General features: G+C 41.0%; 1 protein-coding gene across 3 annotated transcripts in view; it reads right to left on the bottom strand.

Annotated features, from left to right (window-relative positions):
- fndc1 (fibronectin type III domain containing 1) overlaps window positions 1–14,137 on the bottom strand; it is a 53,585-nt gene that overhangs the window by 22,860 nt on the left and 16,588 nt on the right. For 2 of the 3 annotated variants that reach the window (XM_072684128.1, XM_072684138.1), the window contains exons 3-14: window positions 14,046–14,132; window positions 12,574–12,636; window positions 7,542–7,727; window positions 6,808–6,903; window positions 6,452–6,572; window positions 6,071–6,258; window positions 3,721–3,828; window positions 3,146–3,334; window positions 783–2,414; window positions 585–686; window positions 345–460; window positions 61–172 (exon numbers count right to left, since the gene is read on the bottom strand). In XM_072684128.1, the coding sequence (XP_072540229.1) occupies window positions 61–172; window positions 345–460; window positions 585–686; window positions 783–2,414; window positions 3,146–3,334; window positions 3,721–3,828; window positions 6,071–6,258; window positions 6,452–6,572; window positions 6,808–6,903; window positions 7,542–7,727; window positions 12,574–12,636; window positions 14,046–14,132 (3,000 nt within the window). Of the gene's footprint in view, window positions 1–60; window positions 173–344; window positions 461–584; window positions 2,415–3,145; window positions 3,335–3,720; window positions 3,829–6,070; window positions 6,259–6,451; window positions 6,573–6,807; window positions 6,904–7,541; window positions 7,728–12,573; window positions 12,637–14,045; window positions 14,133–14,137 lie in introns of all 3 variants that reach the window. The other variant, XM_072684119.1, reaches the window with a different exon arrangement.

Below are 14,137 nucleotides of genomic sequence, written 5' to 3'. Positions count from 1 at the left end.
GCCCCTTTTAACAAAGGACAGGATGGTAAAAACAGGACTACGCATCATAAGGAATCATACCGAAAACAGTTTTCCCGTCTTCTCCAAGAACTACTTTCCTGGGTCGGCCCATAGAATCCTGCAAAACCTTCCCATCTTCATTCATTAAGACCTTCTTATCCAGATCTACAACCTAAGGGAGGGTACATTCACTGTAAATACATGAGAAAGATTAAACAATACATATGGCAGGAACATACACCACACATCATACAGATATCTTTTAACAATGTTTCGACTTGGTCATGCTGTCTTTTGGCAGAGCAAGCTTCATAAAACATTAGCACTTAGCTAAGTGAACACACCAATCTGGTTCCATCAGGGCCAGTGATATATTTGATTCCACTGGCTTTTGTATTATCATGTGATGTAGAAGACATTTTGCCATTTGTAAATGTATGATTTGGCCGTCCATTTTTTCCTATGTTGCAGAGAAGAGAACAGATGAGATACTGCATCTTTATTTGTTCATTATTAACATGTGAACACCAAAAAATACTGCATGCTTTCAGAGACAGGCAGTACTTGGAGAATGTCAAGTTTACCTTTAGGTTTGAAACTGCTGAGTGGAATTTTCCCTTGTGAAATAGGTTTAGATCTGCTTGTATAGCGTAATCTTGATCCCACCACTGGATTACGAGCTGGAGCTGAGAAGGAACCAGTCAAATTGCCATTTGAGTATTCAATTGAGGGTGATTTCCTCAAGGGAATGTGACTGGTTAATCTATCATTGCTGCTAATACCTGTCTGCGAGGCAGAAGAGGATAAAGAAGTTGAACTGGATGAAGAAGAGGAGTTGTTTTTAGCAGGGGTGCCCAACCTACCAGAGACCTGTGGCCCTACAACAGGAAAACGAGCATTTACATTAGAACTCAAAACTGTTCTGCGGGGAACAGTGGCTGCAGGCTGAGAACGATCCTTAGAGGTCTGTAGAGGATGCTGAATCTCCTTAACATCCAAGGCGGCATTTTTATTACTAGTTTCTTTATTAAGGTAATCATCTTCATGGTCATTGCTAGTCTTTGAATGCTCATTGTGAATGGGATCATTTGAGGTTGTCGGTTCACTGGTTAAAACTCTCTGTCTAGCGATCACAGTGGGCTTTGCAGGGGTTAGATCCACGCCATGCTTTGAGGGGTTAGTTGTAGGGGGTGATTTTTTTTTAGGACTGCTATCCTGTGCTCCTGAAACACTTGAATGGGTTGGAATTCCTCCCAGAACTGGACTCCCTGCACCTACAGAAGAAGCAGTTCTGACTTCTTGCCTTCTACTACCTGTTTTTCTGAAATGTCTATTCATTTGAAAAGCACCTCGTCCTACATTTGTTCTAGAAGAAGGCTGAACTTCATGTTTGTCCTCATTATTTGTGTTTTCCATTTCTTGTGGAGTATTTTCTGTGTGTGAGAAGGAATTTGTTGTGGAACGTTGAACAGGTTGATAAGGTGAAGGTGATGGTGACGATTCTTTATTTTTTGTCTCTACTGCTTTATTTTGATGAGATGTTTCTTTGCCTTCTTTTGTATCCTGGCTGTTTATGGAGTGGGTATCACTTTTACCAGAAGTCCGGGATCCTGTTGCAGTTGTGGATTGTGATGTAGAAGTAGAAGAGGGTGAACCTGGTTTCTGCTGGCCTATCTGATGTCTCTGACCTCTAGTTGATCCTGATCCTGTATTACTCCCATGACTTGTTGTCGATGGTAAAGAGGCTGACAATGATGTTGATGATGAGGAGGAAGAAGAGAAGTCAGTGGAAGATGTTGATGAGGAGGATGATGAAGACTCTTTGTCTGTTCCAGACCTGGGTTCTTGAGGAGATGGGCTGGATGATTTATGTTCTGTAACACCAATTCTGTTGCCTAAGAGTGGTCTTCTTATCCGAGAGTTAAAAGACTGGCGATGGGGATGGTGGTCTGTTTTTTTAGAAAGAGAGTCGGATGGGGGTGTTTTTGGCGGCGGCGTCTGTGGGGTTTTGACAACGGAACTAGATTCTTTGGCTTCGGGTGAAAATTGCTTGTTTTTTTCCTCCTCAGTTTTTGACGGTACATTGTTGGTAATTTCTGGCTGAGTATCCTCAACAGCTTCATTTCTATGTCCATCTTTTTTTGGTGTTTCTGTCTTTGTTTCTTCCTCATCCAATTCCTTTTTGATGCTTCCAGACTGGGGCAACCTAGAAGATGTCCTTGAACTGGAACCTGAATTTCTGACAGAGCTCCTCATAGAGAAAATGCTATGATAAGATCGTGTCTGTGAGAGGGGGCGCGTTTTCTTGGTTGTAGGTGGAGCAGTAGTGGTTTGGGTATCAGGCTCTTCTATTTTTTCCACATTAGCGTGTGTTGGCCTGGAGTGAGTGAGAGGTCTTGAAACAGAGGTGCCAGCTGCAACAAAGAAAGGATGCTGGGTTTAAGTTAAGGACGTAATCATCACACTCGGCATAACAACAAATGTATGAATTATCACTTCAATTAAATAAAATATATTTTTTTGGTTGTCTGGATCCAGTCTGGAACTTACAAGCTATTCACTCATGAAAATCTACAATCAACACATTGCTAGAAATCCTAATGTAAATGTCTACTGAAAATGCAGCAAAAGACAGGTAACAAAGAAAGCAGCAGCAAAACATGTTTCAATCAGAACCAACATTTCAGAAGTTTAATTTCTCAGTATGTACAGTTCACTTAAATATTAAATATTTAGTTCTTGGCATCATCTAAAGCAACATTCTGTAGCACTGTTACCTGAAAATACTATTCCAACAGTACAGTTCCAAGATCATGTTAATGCTCCACTGTCTTGAAATAAGGAGAATAGTGTCTCTCTAAATGCTTCTCTGAGCTCAACATGCTGCTAACTGCACTATGTCACTAGAGAATGCAGCAGGGCAATGTTCATGAGTATTGCATAACACTGTACAAATTATAAATACTCTACCACCTCAGTCCACATGCTTCTTTCACTGTCAGTGATGATTCTGCAGCTTGTCCAGTAAAGCATGTCCTTCAGTGTTGGCTTAAAAACAAATTACTCATCCAAACTTTAGGAGCAAGACACTGCTTTATTGGACATAACACTGCTTTATTGGAAAAACGTAACTTTTGAGACTTACTGCCAGGCATTGCAACACTGAAGGCTTTAGACTGTGGTCCTTGTCCTTTCCTGTTGACTGCTCGAATTTTAAAGATATAGCGATCCCCTGGAATCAGTCCATCTATGGTTGCAGAGTTGGTAGTGCCCTGGTATGTGACTGACTTTGCTCCGAAGGGTCTCATGGCTGGAGCATAGGAGAGAATATACTCTGGAAGAAAATCAGACATCAGTGTGTCTGGTCAATTTAATTTGGACAGGACCTACTGCAGTAAAATTTCCACATTCAAGCCTAGACCACAAAAAGGTATGCCAAGGAAAACAAACCAGACTGGAAAGCAGAATACGAAGTTCTTGCCAATAGTGCTTTGGCTAATACAAGGTGTCTAGTGTGTAGAAGCAGAAAAAAGTGATTTATTTGTATCTATAATTTGGTGAAGATCCAATCTCTTAGACTTTTATTCACCCCAGAAGTGCAATTAAACTACACCAGTTAGCTGTGTTTCAGAAGAGTGCTACCTATATTCTTCACAGACTATTGTAGGTAGTGACAATGTGTTAACAGTAAAAAAAACAGGGATAAATATGAAGTCTCACCTCTTATTTTACCATTGGGCTCTTCAGGCTGATCCCATGTTGCTGTGACAGCAGTGCCTTTCCCTCTAAGTGGTTTCACCTGGAAGTTCTCAGGAGGTCCAGAGGGAACTGCACATTATAGAGGAGAGGGTCAGGATTGACAATGTACGTTGCCAAACAGAAGGAGGTGCATGCAGCATTATAGAGCCTGGGCTCTGGGCATTTAATGTGTTTTGAACCAGAAGATTTTTTAGATGGAAACAAAACGCAGCTATAGGTTTTCCAGGAAATTGAGTAATGAAGTCATCGTTAGCCTTCCAAACAGGCAAGCAGGCAGTAAACGGTGACACCTCAATGAACCGTTACATAGCGGCAGTTATGACATACTGCATTAATTACAAAACTCTAAGGCAAGACTTGCAAAAGCAAGCATACAGTGGGGGAAAAGTATTTAGTCAGTCACCAATTGTGCAAGTTCTCCCACTTAAAAAGATGAGAGAGGCCTGTAATTGACATCATTGGTAGACCTCAACTATGAGAGACAAAATGAGAAAAAAAATTCTGAAAATCACATTGATTTAAAAATCAGATTTTTAAAGAATTTATTTGCAAATAATGGTGGAAAATAAGTATTTGGTCACCTACAAACAAGCAAGATTTCTGGCTGTCACAGACCTGTAACTTCGTCTTTAAGAGGCTTCTCTGTCCTCCACTCATTACCTGTATTAATGACACCTGTTTGAACTCGTTAACAGTCCAAAAGACACCTGCCCACAACCTCAAACAGTCACACTCCAAACTCCACTATGGTGAAGACCAAAGAGCTGTCGAAGGACGCCAGAAACAAAATTGTAGACCTGCACCAGGCTGGGAAGATTGAATCTGCAATAGGCAAGCAGCTTAGTGTGAAGAAATCTACTGGGAAAATGGGAGACCTACAAGACCACTGCTAATCTCCCTCAGGAATCAGGGGCTCCACGCAAAATCTCAGCCCATGGGGTCAAAATGATCACAAGAACGGTGAGCAAAAATCCCAGAACCACACGGGGGGACCTAGTGAATGACCTGCAGATGCTGGGACCAACGTTACAAAGACTACCGTCAGTAACACACTACGCCGCCAAGGACTCAGATCTTGCAGTGCCAGACGTGTTCCCCTGCTTAAGCCAGTACATATCCGGGCGCGTCTGAAGTTTGCTAGAGAGCATTTGGATGTTCCGGAAGAGTATTGGGAGAATGTCTTATGGTCAGATGAAACCAAAGTAGAACTGTTTGCTACAAACACAACTTGTTGTGTTTGGAGGAGAGTGAATGCTGAGTTGCATTCAAAGAACACCATACCAACTGTGAAGCATGGGGGTGGCAACATCATGCTTTGGGGCTGTTTCTCTGCAAAGGGACTAGGACGACTGGTCCGTGTACATGAAAGAATGAATGGGGCCATGTATTGTGAGATTCTGAGTGCAAACTTCCTTCCATCAGCAAGGGCACTGAAGATGAAACGTGGCTGGGTCTTTCAGCATGACAATGATCCCAAGCACACTGCCAGGGCAACAAAGGAGTGGCTTCGTAAGAAGCATTTCAAGGTCCTGGAGTGGCCTAGCCAGTCTCCAGATCTTAACCCCATAGAATACCTTTGGAGGGAGTTGAAAATCCGTGTTGCCCACCGACAGCCCCAAAACATCACTGCTCTAGAGGAGATCTGCATGGGGGACTGGGCCAACATACCAGCAACGGTGTGTGCCAACGTTGTGAAGGCTTACAGAAAATGTTTGACCTCTGTCATTGCCAACAAAGGATATATAACAAAGTATTGAGATGAACTTTTGTTATTGACCAAATACTTATTTTCCACCATTATTTGCAAATAAATTCTTTAAAAATCAGACAATGTGATTTTTCTGAATTTTTGTTTCTCATTTTGTCTCTCATAGTTGTGGTCTACCTATGATGTCAATTACAGGCCTCTTTCATCTTTTTAAGTGGGAGAACTTGCACAATTGGTGACTGACTAAATACTTTTTTCCCCACTGTATGTGTATAAAAGTGTGTATATGTGTGCTATACTTGACTTCAATGATTTTGTCACGTTATTTAGCAATTTTGACATAAAAAATGCATTGGTTTCAAAGTGCACATTGACAGATTCTATCACAGCACTTTTTTTTATTAGGCATTGCTTTTTAAAGAATGCCCATCAAAAATGATCAGAACAAGTTTATATGGAATTACAAATTACTTTATTCATCATGTTCATTTGCCATTATCACAGTGTGTAGTATATTTTCCAAACTACTTTCAACTCATTACTTTTTATTTGAAATATTTGACCCTGAATAAGGGACCACCATGATCCCTGATTCAAATCTACCTGCTTCAGGAGTCCTCTGAAATACAGATGCAGTCCACTTTCCTTGCTGCTCTCCCTGGGAGATTCGAATAGCGAACTCATACATTCCATCTGCAGAAAGCGATTCAATGATCATTCGCCTCTGGGTGGTCTCCTTATATTCCCACCGAGCAGATTCTCCTTTCTCTCTGTATCTCACTGTGTAATGCCTGCACAAAAACAAATACATTTAGTGCTAAAACTGTAGCTCCCTGTATTCCTCCATCATACAAATACATGTCAAACCATTTACATTCATTCATTCAGCAAACGTTTGCATTAAGACTGACGAACAAACCGATAAAAACTGCAAAACTAACACAAATGACCTATTGTAAATGATTCTGGTCAACCATATCTCACCTGGAGCCTTCAGGAATGCTCTTCCGCTTCTCCACAAGTGGGTCCACCCATGTGATGACAACAGATTGTGGAGACAGAACTCTTACGGTCACATCCTTTGCGTCTTCCACCTCCTCAGGTTCTGATAAATGGGATTGGTTTGGATTTATGGTTAGGGGAATGATTGAAATTATGGATTTCCTTGAATTTAGCCCTGAATTTAAGGGCCTTTTCAGCTCTTCTCTAAAACCTTCAAAGTGAAGAGATAATCTTGTGATTATAGAATGATCATAAAGTGACTCTTAACGTGATGTTTATGAGCGCTGAATGAGGTGAATGAACAGTTTTGCGTGGTGATAGTATGAATTGTTCCAAACCTGGATGGATTTTGGTTATGGCGGCCTTGTTGCCTTGTGGAATCCTCCGTAGGCCGTTCTGTGCCTGCAGTGATACCACATAGACGGACTCAGATGCTACGAGCAGAAGGGGATACCAGATATGGCCACGTATCATTATCATTTTAATACACTAACAATACAAATGTACCAAATCACTCTTAAAAGCATGTAAGCTACTGAATTCCTGTAAACTGTAAACAGTCAGCATCTTAAAGGTGTAATTTTAGATTTTAGAATTAATTTTAGAATTATTTCTTGCACATATCTTTTAATTATATATTTTTATTCACTTGTTCAATGTTCAATTTTTTATTTTAAGTAACTCCATTTATCTTGCAAATAATTTGGCTTGCTTCAAAACATAACCCAATCGACATTTAGCTACTAACTCTACACTTTATTATGATTAAAAATATCAGTATAGCATCCCTTGATGAATCATATCAAATCAAACCAAATCAATTTCTTGATTATGAGGTGAATGCTTGTGTACTGTATATTTATTTATTTATTATTTATATTGTAAAACTCCTGAAATCATGAGCATTCTGTACTGTTATCCACACCATATATGTTTCAAATGTCATAAGTTTCAAGTTAAAGAAATCTTTATTTACAGTGTATTAAACTTTTCAGGTGGAAAGGTTTCAGGTGATCTACAGAATCAGACGTCATATTTGCTGTTTTTAGAAGGCACATGCTCATGTTCTCACCGAGTTTGGGCTTGTTGCGTTGGTCAGCCTGGGGCTGACTGAGGTCCAGTCTGTGTTTGGATTGTGGACGGATGGGGAGATATCCACCTCTGTTTGGAGCCTCATGGCCTGAAGAGGACTGTGGTGCTCTCTGCTGCACTGCTGGCCTCTGGTTCGTTTGAGTGGATATCTCTGACATCCTTCTCCCTGATGAAAGAAACACAGCTGTTACTGGTGTTGGAGGTCATTATTATGGTTTATTTAAAATCCACTTCAGGGATGGGTTAGCAGAAAATAGTTTTTTTCATGCTCTGTCATATCTCACTCAGGAAACTGGTTAAAGGCAACTGGTTGACATCATGCTATTCATTATTACATTTTAAGACCATAATGAGACTTTCTACGACTCTTCTGGAAATGATTTTTCACATAGCTTTACGAAGCCTGAATAGTCCTGAAAAAATGTTGATTAGCCATTCTAGCAAAGCCAAAACCACCTCATTGTGATGTTAGACCTAAGGCATGACTTTCTCAGGATGGAGAGTGATTGAGAGAGAAAGAAGACATGTAGCATGTGTTAGAGATTTAGTAACCCTGTGGAGATTTGTTTATCTGAGTTTAAAGCCATCGAGGACCACACAGTCTTCCAGTCATCTGCTCTCTCACTTCTTTATCCCTGTTTTTCAAATGCAATTCCCCATCTGACTGGACTTGGCCAGCATATCACACAGCCAGACAGTCTTCCTCTTTCTCTCTCTTTTAAAACTGTCTCACGCTCATTTTTATCCCCATTCCTCTGTCTCCCCCTCCATCTCTTCTTCCTCTTCTTATTGCCATGCTAGTTAATATTACTGAGAGTGTAATGAGAAACATTCCCCCGCAAGGCCCCATCCTCCTTTCTCCCTCTGTAATCATTCTCAGATGACTGACTCTAGTTTGACTTCCTCGTTGGACATAATGTCACTTTGTCTTCAGGGCTGAGTATGGCAGGTCAACTGCCACCATCACGGAATTCAAACGAAGACTAATCAGAGTTTCTTACAGCAACACCAGGCTAATCACTTGGATTGCCAAAGAAGGATTTTGTATCTGTGTGGTGTATAGCAATGGTGCACATATCCAGTCCTGAGTGCCAAGAGCTTGTGATATCTTTTCTAATACCCCCAATTCAGTTCATTCAAATCAGTGTGTGTAGGGTTGTGGCGGATTCAACACTGTATTTAATGGGTTTCTGCAGCTGTGCATGAGGTGCATATTGCTATCTAGCAGTTGAATAAGGAGCTGCAGCCGATACCGATACCCAGCAGTGCGATCCTTCCATCTCCAGTCTAAGCTGATTTAAGTTGCACCTACTGCTGACTCAGGTGTGCAAATGCACACACACACACACACACACACAGATTCTCCAGTACCTTTAGAGAAGTACTGCCAATGGAACAGGACTCAAACATGGAGCAGATAAACATGAACCTATTGGCACCATGTCTATTGCCAGGCATGGGCTAGCGAGGTATAAAGCCCCCCAGCACTGAGCTGTGGAGCAGTGGAACCATGTTCTCTGGAATGATGGTGGTGCGCCATCCAATACTTTTGGGATAAGCTGGGGAGGTGGGGGTGAGGTGGGGTGGTGTTTATCCAACAACCTGACCTCACTAAGTTTTTGGTGCTGAATGCAATCAACTCCTCACAGCAATGTTCTTCCAAAATCTAGTAGAAAGCCTTATTCCCTGGACAGTGGAGACAGTTACTCCAACAAAAGCAGGATTAACTCCTTTTATATACCCTTTATTGCAGAAGTAACAGTGAATGTGTCTTAATACTTTTGTCCATATAGTGTATATGCTTAAGCTGAAGAGACATGTATGTATTGCTGTTGGTTTCTACAGGGGTGAATGAGTTCTTGGAAAAGAAGAAAAGAAGTGAGCGAAGGAAGAAGGAAAAAGAGAGAGTGAAAGAGGGTGAGAAAGCGAGCAGGAATCATCTCTTCACCCTGGCCAGAGAGCGTTGGTGTAACTCAAGCTGCTTTTTCCACTCTCGCACATTCTAAGAGGCAGTGCTTCAACGTGCTCACTCTGGCTCGACTGCTCTGGGTACAGCAAAGCCACCAAAGAAATGAATGGTAAAGCAGTGAATGAGAGCAGTCTGGTCATGAAACACACTTAAATGACAGTAACAGCTACTCCTTTCCCCTTATGCACACAAACAGACACGTACTGTACCCCTACTTCCCTTTCAAAGAGTCTAGCCAACACAGCTGAATCAGGCTCACATATCACTGGCCTTTGAGCAACAGGCAGTGCATCTCTCTCTCTCACTCGCTCTTTCTCTCTCTCCATCTGCTTCATTATTTCCCCCTGTCTCCTTCTTTCTCTCCCTCTCTCTCTCTCTGGGTCTTTGTGGTATGTGTCTCCCTGCACTCCGTCTTCCCTTTTGGCAGGTTCAGGGTGGAATGGCCAGCTCCAGCGGCCAGCACAGCTGATTTAGTCCAGCTATGTGCGTACTCAGCTGGGTTTCTACGTGGCCTGGCTCTCTGCATGCGTTCACACCTGGTCTTACAGCAAAAGCCCATTGTTTAATCCTGTGTGTCACATTTGAATGCTGTTACACAAGCACTTACGCATGATGAAACTTGACGCACAGATTAAGTTTCAAAAAAGCTAAAAAAAAATGTTCCCAAGAAGCCACACGTTTCCATGATGTTTCAGAATCATCTGACATACTATGTAAACATGGCACCATTTATCACTCCCTAGTCCATACAGTATATGATTGCACACACCTTTAAAAAGTATCTGCACTCTGAATGAGCTCATACACTCACTGAGGGAAAAACACAGTGCATCCAACAAGACAGAAAGCCTTCAACATCAGTAAGAAATCTCTCTACACTCTACACTATAGTGCATCTACCTCTACACTCTTACATACACTATATGGACAAAGTATTGGGACACACATCCTAAGCATTGAATTCAGGTGTTTAATTCAGTCCCATTGCCACAGGTGTATAAAATCAAGCACCTAGCCATGCAGTCTGCCTTTACACACATTAATGGAAGAATGGGTCGTTCTGAAGAGCTCACTGTATTCCAGTGTGCTTCTGTATGTAATAGGATGCCACCATTGCAACAAATCTGTTGATAAAATGTCTTCCTTTTTAGATATCCCACCATTAGCTGTTAGTGGTATTTGCTAAAAAGTGTTTAGGAACCACAGCAACTCAGCCACAAAGTAGCAGACCACGTAAAATTACAGAGTGAAGTCACATAGTGCTAAGGAGCATAGTGCATAGAAGACACCAAAGTATCACCTGACTCAATAACTGCAGAGTTTCATTCTTCATATTAATGGCAATGGGTTTAGAATGGGACATTATAAAAGCTTCTGTAGATGTAATGTGTAGGTGTCCCAATACTTTTGTCCACATAGTGTATTTTACTATGCAGGATGAACACATGGTTCAATGCATGCACTGTAACTCGCATGCACTGTAACTATATACTCAAATGTATTCAAACAGTTGATAATTGATCTGCAGGCTTAATGGCCATTCCAGGGTACTGTGGAAGAAGGTAAATAAATATCAGCATGTTTAGATTTGGACTGCTGCGCTGAAATAGCTATATTCTATTCCTGGTATTGCATTTAAAATCTAGAAATCTGCTCAGTTTAATTAAAAAAAAAAAAATATATATTTTTTTTCACAACAAATGTTGTCACATATACATGAAAATATCTTAGGTAATGACATCTACCTATAATAACCATATTGATGCTTTCCTGAAAAACCTTTGGTGATACAGTTGGTGTGCAAAAAAGAAGCAAAAACAAGACAATAAAATACATTCAACAATACCCTGGAGACCGTGGTTTCTTTACACCAACAGCTGATATAACAAAGCAGAAAAATGTATTAATACATCATATTAGAGCAATGTTGTGGAAATTACTACAGCAAAGTCAGCAATTATGAGTCAATATAATGGAAAAGTGAATGCACTGCCAGCCCTATGCCAGGTAAAGACTGCAGTCTAACTGTATCAGAAATATGAATTCTGTTATAAGGGGATAATGCGGGGTGTACTGGGAGTGCACTTAATATCCCAATAATGGGAGTAGTAATATGATGTGTGCAAATGTAAACAATGGTATCTACAACCCTCCAAAGTAATTATAAAGGTATGTGAAGACTGATGAAAGCAGTGACTAAATCTGAGGGACAGCCAGTAGGACTGCTACAGCTATTCATTTTGTTTCTCTTTTGCCTCATTTACTCCTGGGAGCACTTCTCATTTGGTTGACATCAACAGATTCCTTCTCAATCCCCTTGGAGAGGTAACATGCACATAGTTTGGCTGCATGCATGCTTGCTGGATTAATAAAATGATTTAACAAATTTGCAACTGTTAAGACTGCCACTGTCTTCCCTGGAAATCCGGCGATTGGAGCTACTGCATCCAAATACAACTCCCAGTCGTAAGAGGGAAATCCTTTCCACTAAATATTTCTTGCTCCACCCTAAGAGCTCAAACAGGTAAACCAAGCTGATCAGTGTGGAAGATTAACCCTGCTGCTTTGTGAGTTCTTCACTAGCCTCTCCCGTGCCTTGATGCAACTTTGGGGCTGTGATATAGTTACATATGCCCTGTGCATCCAGCATTGTATGGATCGTAAGTTGTGCACATTCTCAAGAATAAATGCGACGCAATGCCACCATAAACAAGGGAGGCAGTACAGCACAGTGTGACGTTATGTTAGTAGCAGACTAAACAAACAGTGAATAGACACACTTTTACCATCTCCATCTGTGCTAAATCTGTAATGGTAATCAAGGAAGGCATTATCTTACCAAGGAAGACACCCTTACCCAAACATTACCTTTCACATGCTTCATATGTTTTTCCCCTTCGCTTTTAGTGTTCATATTTGGTTGCTTGCTTACAAAGAAATGTTAAAAGACATCAAAAGATACCCAATACCCATTCATACTGATGTATCTAATCAAACAGACCTAAAATACTTGTCAATTGCGTAAAATAAATGTAGAGCTTACCTGGTGAGGAGCTATTGACGGAAGATTCAACAGCAAAGCCATCTAGTTTTACCCACTCCCCTCCTATCGAAAAGAACAGGACCAATTTTTTTTAAGCATCATCCCATTTCAGGCGGTTCCCGTTGGGGAGAATGGTGAGTGACTTTGAACCAATGATCTATCTGTCTGTCCTTCTGTCTATCTAGCTGGGTTGGAACGAACCTGGCCCATTCTATCAGCTCCACTTACCATATAGGAGGCTTTTGTAGCTTGAATACGTTGTTATTCTCCTTTCACCCTGTTCTTCAATGCTCAATGACCAACGCAAGCTGTGCAGCAACGGATGAGCTTCTGTCTCTGACTTTACATCTACAAGGTGGACCAGCTAGGTAGGAGTGTGTAATTGCAGTGCAACACACACTAAAATGCCACCACCATGACTGTCAATGTCGCTGAAGTGCTGAGAATGACCCACCACTCAAACACTAGCTGCTCTGTGGTAGGCCTGTGAGGTCCTGAGCATTGAAGAACAGGGTGAAAGCAGGATAGCGCAATATACAGAGAAACAGATGGACTACAGTCTGTAATTATAGAACTACAAAGAACTACTATATGGTTAGTGGAGCTAACAGAACGGGACATTTTCATTTCAAACCATAATATATTCATATATAGTACTTAAAATGATTTACATCATATTTTTTAAACACACAACATTATTTCATGATATTTCATTATATAACAGTATTTACTTACTATAACTGCTGTTATACGAGCACACTGCAAATGCAACGATGTACGCGGATGTTTGTCAAAGGCAGAAGAGGAAATATTCTGGAGATTTATGTGGCGTGCGTTGAACGAGTGTCAGGCTGCCACAACACAAACTCTTGGTTTGTGGAGGGGGCTTTGGGTGGATATGAAAGCAAGGCTTGGCTACAGGCTCTTTATGGTGGTGTGCATTTCCAGGGGTTGCCAACAACGGATGAGAATGGAGAAATTATAAAAGCAGATGGAACTGGTTAAACAATGTGCAGTGCTTGAGCGCATGTCACATTGTTAGCTATCTAGTGTGGTTTTACATGCTGAGATTAGGAATAGGCAGTCAGGCCATAAAGTTATAAATATATTCCTTGTAAAACATCAGAAATAACTTCCAGCTTTGTTAGGACCCATCTGTTGAAGTGGTTGAGGTACACTGTGGTACTGAAACATTATTCCTGTTGCTAAGACACTTGAGTGTGGAGAGCCGTTGCTGATTTGCTATACATTGACCATACGCTTGCAAAAAGGCCAGTTTTGAGGCTAAATTCTTAACACAGCCAATTTAGTATGTGAAAAAAAGATAAAGATAAAACCAGGACCAAACACAGCAGTTATAACAAATAAGTAATAATAAAAAAAATCTCATACTCACTCGTGCATGTACATACATGCACAAAGACACACATACACACACTCATGTACATACACACACAATAGCTAGTGCATACCTCCTGGAGTTTCTGCCCTGTAGACTGGTTTACTCAGTCCCTCCTCATTCTCAGCACTTATCTTGAGAAAGTGCAGGACTCCAGGCTCTAGC

Source organism: Salminus brasiliensis, chromosome 1 (assembly GCF_030463535.1).
Source record: "Salminus brasiliensis chromosome 1, fSalBra1.hap2, whole genome shotgun sequence".
Lineage (NCBI taxonomy): Eukaryota > Metazoa > Chordata > Actinopteri > Characiformes > Bryconidae > Salminus > Salminus brasiliensis.
Note: the sequence above shows the minus strand (reverse complement) of the source record. Positions and strands in the feature narration are given on the sequence as shown.